Source organism: Stigmatopora nigra, chromosome 9 (assembly GCF_051989575.1).
Source record: "Stigmatopora nigra isolate UIUO_SnigA chromosome 9, RoL_Snig_1.1, whole genome shotgun sequence".
Lineage (NCBI taxonomy): Eukaryota > Metazoa > Chordata > Actinopteri > Syngnathiformes > Syngnathidae > Stigmatopora > Stigmatopora nigra.
Window position 1 is genome coordinate 11,793,296 of NC_135516.1, and position 14,336 is coordinate 11,807,631.

At 35.1% G+C, this 14,336-nt stretch overlaps 1 protein-coding gene across 21 annotated transcripts in view; it reads left to right on the forward strand.

Moving 5' to 3' along the window:
- Positions 1-14,336, forward strand: part of mbnl1 (muscleblind-like splicing regulator 1) — a 45,809-nt gene that overhangs the window by 20,094 nt on the left and 11,379 nt on the right. For all 21 annotated transcript variants that reach the window (XM_077725006.1, XM_077725011.1, XM_077725013.1 and 18 more), the window contains 2 exons: positions 12,777-12,947; positions 13,616-13,834. In XM_077725006.1, coding sequence (XP_077581132.1) covers positions 12,777-12,947; positions 13,616-13,834 — 390 coding nt within the window. The remainder of the gene's footprint in view (positions 1-12,776; positions 12,948-13,615; positions 13,835-14,336) is intronic.

The window sequence follows — 14,336 nt, forward strand, 5'->3', positions numbered from 1 at the left end:
GACGCAGATTTAAACTTGAGTTAAGGACATTAAACTATTAACTCACTTATTCATGTTCACATTCCTCAGTATCGCTTGTCACCCCCATTATGCCATGATCTGACTCCACCCACTTCTTCACTGTCCTGCAGCTCCTTGTGTATATGCATGTGCACACTCTTACTGCATGTGAGAGAGGATCGACCTTCTTCTTCTGGAGGGTGTATAATTAGAACAGGTCTCACATGATCATCAGTGCATAGCTGAATAGGTCACACCCAAACTCAGTCATTTCACCAACAGTCTCTTTTCCTCTCTAGCTGACCTCTTTTTATCATGCGACACACACTTGGACGCCCAAGATAGAATTTTTTTAACCGTTTATATTCTACTACATCAGGCAGAACAGCTTTTTTTGCAGTTTTTTTTTTAAACACATTAATGAGATATCTTCCTCAAATAAGAGAAATCAATATAGTGTTTAAGTAAGACCGTACTGTGTGTGTAAATTAGCCAGCAGACAGTTTTTTTTGTGTGTATTTGGTAGTGCAGGCAGCTCCAGCAATGTGGAAGAGGTGTAAATATTTGGAGAAGGATAATGACTGGTTGAACCCCCCCTCATTTTTTAAAGTTGGCTTGTAACTTTTTAATGATTAAATCCTGAGAGAAAGGTTAAGTACAATCCTTGTAACTTGTAACCTACGCAATTGAAAAGCAAAGCACCTGCTGTGGCCATGTGGGTGGAATAAATCTGACAAATACGTCAGACATTTAATGAATGTGCATATTAAGTATTGTACCCATTTTCTACATTTAATGCCATTTAATTTTCAATACCAAAAATCCTTTTAAATAATCTAAATGGAAATTATTCCATTCCTGAGTTCTCGTTTTTACCATCATGAATGTTTATTGGATATAATGTACATGCTAAATAGCATTTGAGATAGTATATTGATTATCTAGAAAAAATAAAAAATACTATTTAAAATCAAGTATAATAAATGAATTAAGCAAATTCAAATTGCAAAAAGTAAATTACTCCAATCATAAATTATTTCCTGTATTTTAAGTATAAATTAAACATTAAACATTGAAGTATAGTGAAAATAATACTTCATACTACACATTTCAATTCAATAAAATACTGCATTCACAAAATATGACCTGACCTTCATCTAAGCCATAATGTTAATCACTTATTCAGTTTAAACTAATACATTTTTCTGCAAATACAGGGACGTTTGGTTTATGCTGATAAAGGAGTGTCAACCTCTAATTAAATCCAAAGTTTTCACATATTTTCTCCACCCCGTGTATGTTTTTTTTCGATCCTAGGTACAATAAAAACACCCACACACCCACATTTTTGTGTCTAGCAATCATTAAGATAATTACTTTTGTTATTATCCATATAAAAATCAGAATTACTTCATCATTCAGTCAGTTCTTCATCATCATTTTTTACATTTATGTATATTATATCATCGCTAATACAATTTTAAACATTTTGCAATTCACTCCTACATATAGTACTTGTATCTATTGTATTTAAGACAACTTTTTTATCTATTCACTGTATCCAACATTTCATAATTTCCTCTTAAGGGTCTATTATCTGTCTGTAAAGTAATAATATAAAAGAAAAAAACAAGAATAAGAGGTATGCTAAACCTGATGGTTAAATTATTATAATTACATACTCATTTATGTAATTACATGCTGTATTCGTTACTCTCATGACAAACTCTTTACCTAATGACTTTTCCTTCTTTTTTTTTATATACATGTAAAATTTCTGTACTTAAGCCATTTGAAGCAAGCCTATTCATGTCACACATTTTCTTTCCTCTAGTGCTTATTTTTCACTTTCCTCCATCTTGATTTGCCGCTCAGTCTGGTTTTTTACTTCAAGCCACACCCATGGTTCACATTACTCACATGCGCGCTTGCACATGCATGAATTCATGTGTTTTTTTTAGGTAAATGACATCAACTCTGACCTAAAGTGAACCCTAACCAGCAGCAATGGCCTTATTTAACCAAACAAAGCACACTCTCCGTCATAAAACAAGCAACTTGGTAACGGTCTAAAACCAGAATCCTTTTGAATACATACTGCCACGCCATTAACCACGTCATCTGTCTGCTTGTTCACTCACTCACTCGACACACCCACCACAATCTTGTCTGCCCTGTGAAGAAAAACAGGCCGACCGTGTGCGCATGCACGTGGCGGCGTGTTATGTCTGTGTTATTGGTACTGTTGGAGCAAGTTCCTACTCCAAGCCAAGATTACATTCCCACAGACCCGAAGGCTTCATACCTTATCTTCTCCTCTATCCTTGTTCCCTCTATCTTGGTTTCATATTTTTTCTTATGGTCTGACAGCATGTTTATGTCCATGTAGTTAGTTATCAACGTCAGGTAAACCACATACACAAACACAGTGGTGTAAATATTTGTTACGTTGCTTAATGGGCAGCAGTTATGCTGCTCTGGAATAAAATCAACATGGCAGGCTCGGTGTGTGGGGGGCTAATATCTATTTGACGCTTCTGTCACATTGTTAGTGGTAAATTAAATGATACAATACACTTAACCCCATTTGAGGACCTAGTTTAACCTTTATTATACGTTCATGGGATTTATATTGAGGCCCATCTGCAAAATGATTAAAATGCAGCATATGGAAATTGTATGTGTCTATTAAGGTAGCCTTATAGTGCTTCATTAAGCTTACTTGCATTTCTTTGGAAGTATCTAGAGTACGTGTGTCAAAGTGGCGGCCCGGGGGCCCAAATCTGGCCCGCCGCATCATTTTGTGTGGCCCAAGAAAGTCAATTATGAGTGATGAGTTTCTGTTTTAGGATCAAATTCAAATGAAGAGTATAGATGTATATTAAATTTCCTGATTTCCCCCTTTTAAATCAATAATTGTCATTTTTTAATCATTTTTTTCTGTTTTTAGTTCAAAAATCATTTTATAAAATCTAAAAATATATTTAAAAAACCTAAAATAAACATTGTATTTGATCTATAAAAAACTAAATTTTTCAGGGCTTTTAATCCAGTTCTTTTAATCCATTTATCAAAAAAAAATCTAAATATTATATCTAAAATAGTCCAGCCCACATAAAATGTGATTTGCGTATTTGCTGTAGTACTCCCCATCAATCCTCCACCCCTAGTTGGTTATTTAATTGGATATCTATGCACATCCATAAAGAAATCTTTTAAAAAATCAGTCCTAGATTCACTCATCCATAATGTGTAAGCTTTTTTTCTCCAAGTGAGTCTTTAATGACCGAGCCATGGGGGTATTGTCATCTCAGGTTTTATTACACAAGCTTTTGTTTGAATTTATTCAGTGTGATGCTCTATTCATATGGCTATATGTCATTTTTTTACCCCATAGGGTATTCTTCCCCTTGAAGAATACCTTACATGTTATTGTACCCTAAATTTAACATATGCCAAAGAATTCTTTCTGTTCTTTCTGCCATGTTTACATCTTATGAGATCACTATTCACTTTGTCAACAGCCTTTTTCTTCTCAGTGTCAGCTGATTCAATCCCACCATCACACTGGTTCCATTTATAACGCCGCTAATACAATGAGTACTTCTCTACCCTCTCCATGTGTATATAACCTTACATACACATTAACCATTAACACCTCAAGGTGTATTTACTCAGCCGGGAGACAAATATTGATCCCTTGACGCTCAAATTGACATTTTCCAAAACTTTCAAGCCACTTAATGCATTAAATGTCGATATATATGTTTGCTTTTATGCTTTATTGTTTGTTGGCTGTCTTCATGAGCTTCAAAAAAGCCTTTTCTATACATCTGTACTTGAAAAATAGTCCCATGCCCATACCGCTATACCTCTTGTGTGCAAACACTTGAAGATAAACACAAATGACGACACTTAAATGGGCTGCAATTTTAAATTTCTGATATACTACATGATAATATTCCTTGGATTGTTTATTCAACAGGTTGCATTCTTCTTTCTCTTGCTTCCATATGTACTAATTTTACCTTAATGCTCCTAATATTCACACTGCAACTGAAATACTTCATAAAGATGCAATTACATGCTGTGATCCATACTTTTTGCATATTTTATTTAATTTTTTTTGGATTCATATCGAGGTCAGGGCCTTCTATTTTCTATGATATTTTTTCTTTACCTCTGAGTTGAGGTTCTACTGTAGTATATCCTTTCAAATTATATAAGTATCCTATTTTTTAAGACTACTGCAAAGCCATACAGTGCATTCCCAACCCAATATTTCCAAACATGTTTTTTATTCTGAATTTTAAAAGTATGCCACAGGAATACTAGAGTCCATAGTCTGAAAAACTATTTTTGAGCAGTGTTACCAAAAGTGAAAACCTTTATATTTTCTTTGGATCTGTTCTTTCTTGTTGTTTTTGTTTTTGCCCGTGTGGTAATATCCTGCCTCCAAATAAACTTGTTTTCGCTGGAGGGGAGTTACACGTTTGGCACAGGTTATATTCAAGTCAATAAATTAATTTCCGGGAAATTCTGATGTAAATCTTGGCCAAATTAAGGCTTTTTCAGTCATCTAGGGGACTATCCTGGAACTATAGTCAGTCTAGGGTACTTTTAAATTAGGGATTCTGGTTAATTCCCTTCTGTGTGACCGAGTTAAGTTAAACTTTATAATAACTCTGGCTTTTCCTAATAACATTGCTTCATTTCTTTCTTATAAACCGACTACCTCACGCAGAGACAACCCAACTCAGTCGTTATCCCCTCACTCATCAGGTGAGCGTAGGGGCCTAAGGCATTAACTACATTTACTCAACACATTTTGCAAGCCGTCCCTCCCACACTTGAGCGTTTAGAACCGTCAGTCAAGTTGTACTTTGTCCCTAATTTCTGGCTTCTTACCTAGCGTCAAATACTGAAAAATGCATTGACACATGGCCACCATTGGTTCTTGTCACCGACATGTTAGCCATAAGCGATTCATTTTATCGTTGTTCAACTCGGCTGCTCTCACTGTGCAAATGTTTTGTTTTTAGAAGCACATTCCTTCATCGAAAGGCAGTGTCTGGGCCTGTCAAAAGTTTTTATTGCTCTACCCTTCCCTTAAATTCAGACTTGGCTCTTGAATCAAGCTTCTAACACTAAAATATGTGTTTTTATTGCTATGATAATGAGTTAAAATCGTCCTTTTGAAATTTCTATCTTTGACGCTAATCCTTATTTTGGATGAAGGATGAATAAATGAATTTTAACTCAAAGTCCCACCTTTTTTGCTAAGGCTAATGCAATTTAAATATTGCTTTGGTGGCATTTTTGTGCCAGTGAACCATTTCTAAATGAGTTGTTGAACTTGAGTTAGATAAATGGTCTGTTTTACTACATTTTAAGAACATCTACTGTATAAACAATTACATCTAACCCTATAAGCAAATAGGCTTCCAAATATGAAGAAAAAAACTGTTGAATTTTACAGTTTTGGGGTATATTTGCATTTGAGGCTCCATTGAATGTTTTAAAGTTTGTTTAAACAAGGTAAGGGTAGTATTAGGACCACAAAGGCATGTTATTTGTATTTTTGTGATCGTTAGAACAATTCTGTTCCGTTCCTTGGCATGTGTGGGTATTTTTTCCAGATCCTTTGGTTTCCTACCACAGTCATAAGTGTGAATATGAATGTAGCCAATTGATTGTCTTTATGTACTTTGTATTTAATAAGCAACCAGTCCAATGTGTAGCCATCCTCTCTACCAAAATCCAATGGGATGGCCTTCAATTTACTTGTCAACCCTAATGAGAATAGATCTATCTAAATCCAGCATGGAAAAGCATGCTTTCATTAGTTTTTGCCTATGGGATTTTTAGTCATACTGCTGTTTGTGGTGGGGTGGAGCAGAAGGATGCAACTTTGGAGAGTTTTTAGTGCTTTGATTACTTACAAGATCCATCTGGATTTCTGGGTGCGGCCTGTATTTACATGCTTGGCAGGTTTTTTTTGTACATTTTATTCTGACCTGTCTTAGAAATAGCAGGATTGGTAATTGGCTCTCTTTGAGGTTAATACTCTACCATCTATTCATTTTCTATGTGATCTATGAATGGAATTCTTGTGTCCAGTTCGTTTACTCTTCATTTTGATGGCGACAGTTTATGGTCTCGACGCCATCATGCTGCAATGCACCAGTAAAAACATCTTATTCATTCTGTCATTTTTTTGACAAGATCTATTGCTATATATCACATTTTTTTGGCAATCCAATTAGGTTTGGGTAACTCAAGTCATTTGAAAAAGTGCCAAGAGAAGCACCTAATGTCTCTTCTTGTTTTACTTCAAGTTAAAATATGCTCATAATTTAAAAGTGTCTGAAACTAATGATATTCCACCTACTCTCCTGTTGACATTCACATTTGAAATAGATTCAAATAAAAAAGGGGTGTAAACGCTCAATGCATTTTCTGGTTCCAAGTCCGAAGGGATAATCACACACAGAAATGGGATTAGGCTAGTTGACAGTGGGATTAGAGTTGTAGATAGGATTAGGGTTTTTTTGAGATCAGATTAGTGTAATATGTGCTGAATTGATTCTGTAAATTCACTGTTGGAAGAGCATGAGTGTGAATACGTTTTACAATTCAGGAGTCTCAGAGATGAGGTGGAAACTGCAGATTTGTGTTAGTAAAGGAGTCCATGGATCAAATGTTTTTTTCCAGTACTTCAATTGGTGAGGAGTATCACACCAAGTTGCTTCTATTCTGGTATTCAAAGTCTATATTAAAGTTAACAGTTCATGTTTTGTACCTTTATTCAATATGATTAATTCTCTTGTGGTTGTTTATACATTTTTTCTTGAGTAATGGTGATTAGAATTAAAACGAAATCATGTAATATTCAAGACATTTCAATTCCATTTAACATTTGTATTGAATCTAATGGAATAATCCACAACAAAAGTTTCTGATTCGGATTAACAGCCTAAAATTGACTGATCACCAACCTACCACAAAGTGGTGGCATCAAATTTATTGAGATCAAACCAGCAAATAATAAATTCAAAGTATGTGTGTCATAGAAAATAAATTAGTACAAGAAGTTGCTAGTAAATCTATCCATAATAGTCTGGGAAAGAGTACTTTGTGTACATGGCATCTGACCTGAGGCATTTCTTCAAAACAACACCCTGTTGGCTTTGAGTAACTCGTGCTGTAAGTCTGTTTGTCTGTACACAAATAAAACAGGCCTGAGACACACCCTTTAAGTTCTTTTAGTAATTAGTCTGGGGCTTTTAAATCCTAGCCAATAAATTGTATTTCAAAGCCAACTGCACGATTGAGAACAAACATAATTGAAGACAAATTATGCTGGCTATCAAAATGTTGAAGTCTATCTTGTCCAATACTTGGAATTGTTGCACAAATTTTTATGTTGCAACTAAAATTCAACACACAACAGTCTGTGTCATTGTTTGGGCAAAGTGGTAATGCGTCATCAGGGGCAAAGTAACTATTATCGTAGATTAACAACTGACATTGTCGGTCTTTATAAAGCCTGTTGATCACTTATGGGCTCCCTGACCACTGAGCAGTTGAGTGAGCATCAGTGGGTGCTCTGCACATAATCACGAGGATATGAGTGTGTTGTGCATGGTCTGAAATAGAGTTGCAATGGCAACAAGAAACCCAGTTGGCTCGGCCTGCCTTTTTCTTTCTTTTTTAGAAACAGTTGCTCAGTGTAGTCCCTGTAAAGCACCGGGATTTAGTCTTCATCCAGCACCTTCCACAGTGAAATCCCTGAATTTCTGGTATTGGTTTTTACGTCAAAGCAAGTATGGAGTTGATTTTGAATTATAAGATCAAGTCAGAAGTTATTTAAGTGCATGGTCCTAGACAGGATTTTCAAGGCTTATTGCTGTCAGCAATATGAATTTGGAATAGTTATGCCATGAAATATGGGTTAGAATTTATTCCATTATTTCTTGCATTCAATACATTATATATATTAGATATATATACATATATATAGATCTATATACATATATATAGATCTATATACATATATATAGATCTATATACATATATATAAATCTATATACCTATGTATAAATCTATATACATACATATATATAGATCTATATACATATATATTGATCTATATACATATATATAGATCTATATACATATATATTGATCTATATACATATATAGTGATCTATATACATATATATAGATCTATATACATATATATATATAGATCTATATACATATATATAAATCTATATACATATATATAGATCTATATACATATATATAGATCTATATACATATATATAGATCTATATACCTATATATAAATCTATATACATATATATAAATCTATATACATATATATACATATATATACATCTATATACATGTATATAATCTATATACATGTATATAAATCCATATACATATATATAGATCTATATACAGACATATATTTCTATATATATACATATACATACATATGTATATATATATTTTTTGTTGTATTTAGATATAGATCATCCGTCTGTGTAAGGGCATGCTGAACAAAGAGCAACCAGTGGGTCTGTGGTTGTGCTAGCCAGCAACACAAAGCTTCTTTCACAGTGTGCGCAAAAGGAGAAAGCGCTTTCATCTCTGTGTATGTTTGGACAGAAGTCACTGGAACGCCGGCCGGAGAACAGTAGAGCCTCACAGAACATGATCCAAACCCTCCCTACTCAACAACAAGCCATCAAAAATTCCAGTTCACTGTGAACATGATCCTAATTATAATTATATGTAAATACTATGATACATATAGGTTTATGCAAACTCATGGCCCTCATAGACTGACCCTAAATATATAAATACACATATATATGTATGGTATATCCTTTTGAAGATTAAATAGCTTCCATTCTTCCGAAAATACATTTTACAAGAAAGGGGAATGTGTCCAAGGGAATCTCAGCCCATCTTTACAAAAGGTTGTTGTGAATGTTTAAATGACATGGTTAAAAAATAGGAGCATAATGCCTAACACTTTTTTACACGTCATGTGTTCACTTATATCTAGTGTCTTTTCAATAAAATCATGTACATGTGAGTGATAAACTCATTTTTTGTAAGAAAGTGGGAATCATGCACAAACATGCATTGATTTCTATCTGTATTTTTTTTAAATAACATTGTCCGTGCAATTGCTTTTAAACAAAAAACAAACGTTAGTAAAATGGCAGTATTGGTCTACATAATGTCAGATAAAAAGAACTTTGGTGCAAACATTATCCTCTGACTGTTTGAACCTTACAGAGAAACCAGCTAAATGTTCCATGAGTGCACAGCAGTAGTGTTGCATAACTAAGGCACATTTTCTGCTAGTTTCTCTCTTCCTTTAGGGAAGTTGAATATTTCTCTTTTCGCCGTGGGAGTATGATGTTGTTTAGATGGCTCGGTGAAGCAAAGTGCATCTGTACTCATGCATACCACTTGACGCATGCCTCCTTTTCCAAAAAGGATGGGACTCAGCCCCACCCAACATTCTTTATACCTCACTTCATTGTTTGCTCCAAAGCTCACACACTTTCTAAACCAAAGGGTGTGGAACGAGTCAGAGGGAGAGTTGGACAAGTTGGTGATCAGGGCGGGTCATGTTTTTACTACTTGCCATCAATCAGGCCGCACAGTAGCCAGCCACATAAGCATCCCTGTTTGGCCTGGATTTTGAAAGTCTGATCTCACTAGGAGACACAGACCCCTGTTTGTATGACAACACTGGACTGGATTGGCCTCACTATAAAGTCTAGGCAAGGCTCAAACCAGTGCTGATATTAGTAGAATGTTAAGGAGTAGTTTAGCGTTATTTTCTTTTGTAGGTTTTTCGTTTGTAATTACATTGTTCTTTTGGAGTCAGGCTTGGGTGTTGTCTTTTTAAAATAAACATAGCTATCCAAAAAATGCCATTAGTGGTACTTAAATAACTGATTTAGGCGTTACTTTTTGTATACATGGCCATGTAGCCTTGATTTTTTTTCTTAAGAAACAGATTCACTATTTAAAAGTTGTATTTTAAACTTTAAACAATACATTTGGGCATGTTGTGGTAATAATAATAGAAAAGTTAGGACATTGTTAGGTTAATGATTGTATTTGGTTTCAGGAAATTGTACAGTTCAGTTTAGTTTAAACTCCTTTCTTTTCAATTGCCTTTTTTTCCTGGCATAAATTGACATAAAAATAGTTCATTCCATGATGACTTTTTCCTGTTTTTTTTCCAATTTCGACAAACACGCTTTAGACTCCCAGGCCTATATCTAGCGTTATGTCTGCAGGCTCATGTCTAATCATGACTCTTTTATCTAAGGTCAATAAGTAATTCCAGGAATAAGACATGGGCATTTCTTCATTTGTAATGTTTGCGTGAAAAAAACATTGCAATTGAAAAGCAACACGGGACCAAAATGCAGATGTCAGGAAGTAGTCATTATTGCAGCCAGTTTATCAGTGTTTTTTGTGTCAAGCTTCTGTTCAACCACTTATCAAAAACATTTGAGGAAGCAGTGTTTCTTGAGTATTTGGCGGCCATGTTGCTGTAGCTTCCATCTCCAGCCGTGACTCAAGGCTGTTAATGTCGCAATCAGACGAACAGTCCCAAAAATGGCCGATGAGTTGACTTCCTTATATTCTTATACAGACGCTCCCATACTTACAAATGACTTAAGTTCCGAGCGTTTGTTCATAAGTTGAAATGGTTCATAAGTTGAAATGTTTCATAAGTTGAAATGTTTCATAAGTTGAAATTGTTTATAAGTTGAAATTGTTCATAAGTTGAAATGGTTCATAAGTTGAAATTGTTCATAAATTGGAATTGTTCATAAGTTGAAAGTGTACATAAGTTGAAATTGTTCATAAGTTGAAATTGTTCCAATTCAAGTCAATTCAGAGCTATAATTTGTATTATACTTTATGTTTAAGGCCTATACAAGTATATTGAAGGTTTATATAAGTGCATTTGTATGTTTAAGGCTTGTATAAGTAACCAGCATTGGTTTTTACTGAAAAAAACATTTAATAAAATGGGGAGAATACATACAATACTGTATACATACATTACAGAGATGGCGAGAGATATATACTAGAAACTGTCTGAAAGAAGCTATTGAATAACGATTGCAGTTTTCTTTATCTGCAAAAGTCATTTTTATAAGGAATTTTGTCAGAAGATGTAGTCAATTTGAAGGGTCATTCAGGGTGAATGCAATCCGATCTGTCTACTTCATACACAAACATGTATGCACTTATAATTCATTGTGCCCTCATCGCCCTCACTGGTTGTCACTGTCACGTTTGTTGTCCCTAATTCTCACTTTGAGTCTGCCTTTTTCGCCTTGTACTGTTTTCTGCCACATTGCGTTATGAATCTAAAAATCTTTTTATTTTTAACCCTCCAAATTATTAATGACTCATCCAGACTACAGGTCTAAGTGGACAAGTAAAGATTCAAACATTTTCCAGAGGACAGCCAGGGAAATGAATGTTTTTTTTCTTCATTTGCTACCAGCAATGGATTTTTGTTGACAAACTCATTATAATTTGAGTCACATGGTTGGATATTTAACTACTTGTGCATGTTACTCTCAATTAAAAAAAGTGATATGAGTGTATTGAGCTAAAAGAAAGTCAACCAACAAATTTAAGGAAGGTTCTTGTACAGAAATTGAAGTATATATACTGTATACAGTGTGAAAACAAACACCTGCTGTTAAAAGACCTTCAGTACATGCAAACAGAGGTATTGAATCATTAACTCAGCACCATTTCCACTCCATGTTGACTGAATACGAAACAACTAGCATGAGTTTTTATATCAAAATGTCCTTGCAAGTCATGGTAAAAATTCAGCACAATCTGTAAAATTCACTCTATGGGATCTCAGGGGATACTATAAATATACTTTGTACTCTGTATACCCTGATAACAATTTGAAAAAGCAACTTCACACTAAGTGGACAAGGCTAAATAGTTCTAAAAAGACCCACTGTAAACTAAATACACCTCTTGGCTTTGACCTCGTGCCTCTCACCCTTGCACCTGTTGAGTAATCCAGTATGAGTGAAAGTAAAGGAGAGTGAAGTCATTATGGGATACTGGAGATGTCTCCCAATGGGGGTTGTTCGGTGAGGTCGACCAAAGCGTTTTGTTGTTTGTCTCTCTTTGCTTTTTACGTCACGTGATTTGTAGTGTGTGTGCTCTGGCCACCTGTTGCATGACCCTGAGTGCATACGTTAATGGCTTTTTTGTCTTTGGACCCATTCTCCCAAAATACTGGCATAATTAGCATGGTGAAAAATATATAAACTACGGCCTGTGGGCCACATCTGGCCCGTGAGGCGTTTTAATCCGGCCCGCCGATGTTGTCCAAATGGTTTTTTTTTTATTTCCCAAGATGGCGCCGTCACGCGGAAGCCAATAGCAGTAGCTCTGTCCACTGTTTTTTGTTTTTTTGTGTTTTACAGCCCCTCTATCTTTTTTAAATGATATTTTAATATTTATTAATACATTCGTTTTTACTTTATTGATGAGTGATGAGTATGTTAATACTTTAGTCCTTTTTTTCTGTTTTTGTTATATATGTATTGTTAACGGATGCACTTTTTTATATGTAATTTATCTTGTGGTGACTACACAACTGATAAAAAATGGTAAACAAGCAAACTTTTTGAATACTCGTAAACAGAAATTGAAAGAAATGTGTGTTTTTCTCCTTTTAGGGCCGTTGTTCCAGGGAAAACTGCAAATATCTGCACCCACCTCCACACCTAAAGAACCAGCTGGAGATCAATGGCAGGAACAACCTGATACAGCAGAAGAACATGGTCATGCTGGCCCAGCAGATGCAGCTAGCTAATGCCATGATGCCTGCCACGCAGCTACCGCCTATGGTAATTTTTATTTTTTTAATGAATTAAAAGAACTAGATCAAAAGCCCTGAATATTCAGTTTTTTCATAGATCTAAAACAATGTTTATTTTAGCTTTCTTTTACAAGATTTTACAAAATGATTTTTGAACTAAAAACACAAAATCATTAAAAAATGACAATTATTGATTTAAAAGGGCGAAAATCAGGTAATTGAATATACATCTATACTCTTCATTTTAATTTGATCCTAAAACAGAAAGTCGGAACTCATGATTTACTTTTCCGGGCCACACAAAATGATGCGGGGGGCCAGATTTGGCCCCCGGGCCACCACTTTGACACCCAGACATGTTATATATGAACCAGCTTTTTTGATGTTTCACTTAAAATGCTACAGCAATGTAGTCAATGTAAACAAATAATCTTTTTTTTATTTCAACCTATTTAATATTTCAGCATTTGAAATATTTCATTGTCTCACCTTGAGTTAGTAAGTTTAAGTATTATGTCAAAAATACACAAAACTAAAAAAAAATGGCATGGCTGCTCCCAGCCAGACTGCAGACGTGTAAAAGTGGAGGACAATGCAGCTCATTTACTATCTCTGCAGCAGATTTTATCTCATGCTTTATTGTCTACACAACAAGATGTGTTTTGTTCACCGGATCCTCATTCCTTCGTCCTCCAGCCCATGTTCTCAGTGACACCCGGCTTGGCCACCAACGCAAGTGCTGCGGCTGCAGCTGCAGCCGCGGCATTTAATCCCTACCTGAGCCCCGTGTCGCCAGGCTTGATGCCAGAGATTCTGCCCAATACCCCTGTCCTCATGGCCTCCAGTCCTGCCGTCAGTCAAGTCCCCAACGCTGCTGCTGCAGCCCAGAAACTGCTGAGAACAGACCGACTTGAGGTAAATCTTTGCTTCTCTAAAAAGGTTTGAAAAAGTCCAATAAAAACGCTTCATGGAACATTTTTTTTTTGCATAAACATCAACACTAATACAGCACTTTAAGAACAACAAATGCAGGGTTCTCCACCCAGTATAACCTCATTTTGAGGTACTTTAGTCTTTTATTTCATAGCCTAGATCAATTATTATGAATACAAATCATCCCATATACAATAATGCTATATATTTTTTTGCATTAATTTATATCATCAAGCACATGCATGCTAACAAACTATTAACGTTGCAATTATTTTCAACAATATGTATAGTGTTTAGTCACATCAGGTACGTGCCACTTGGATTGTGCTGCCCCCCGCTGTCTCATATATGAACTTCAGAACTTTCACAAGTACTCAAATGGTTGTTAACCACTGCATTGAGCACAGGCACATTTTTTAAGTAATAAAAATCCCATATATTGAAACAAAATGATCACCTTATTCAAAAATATGGCTAGTGTCAA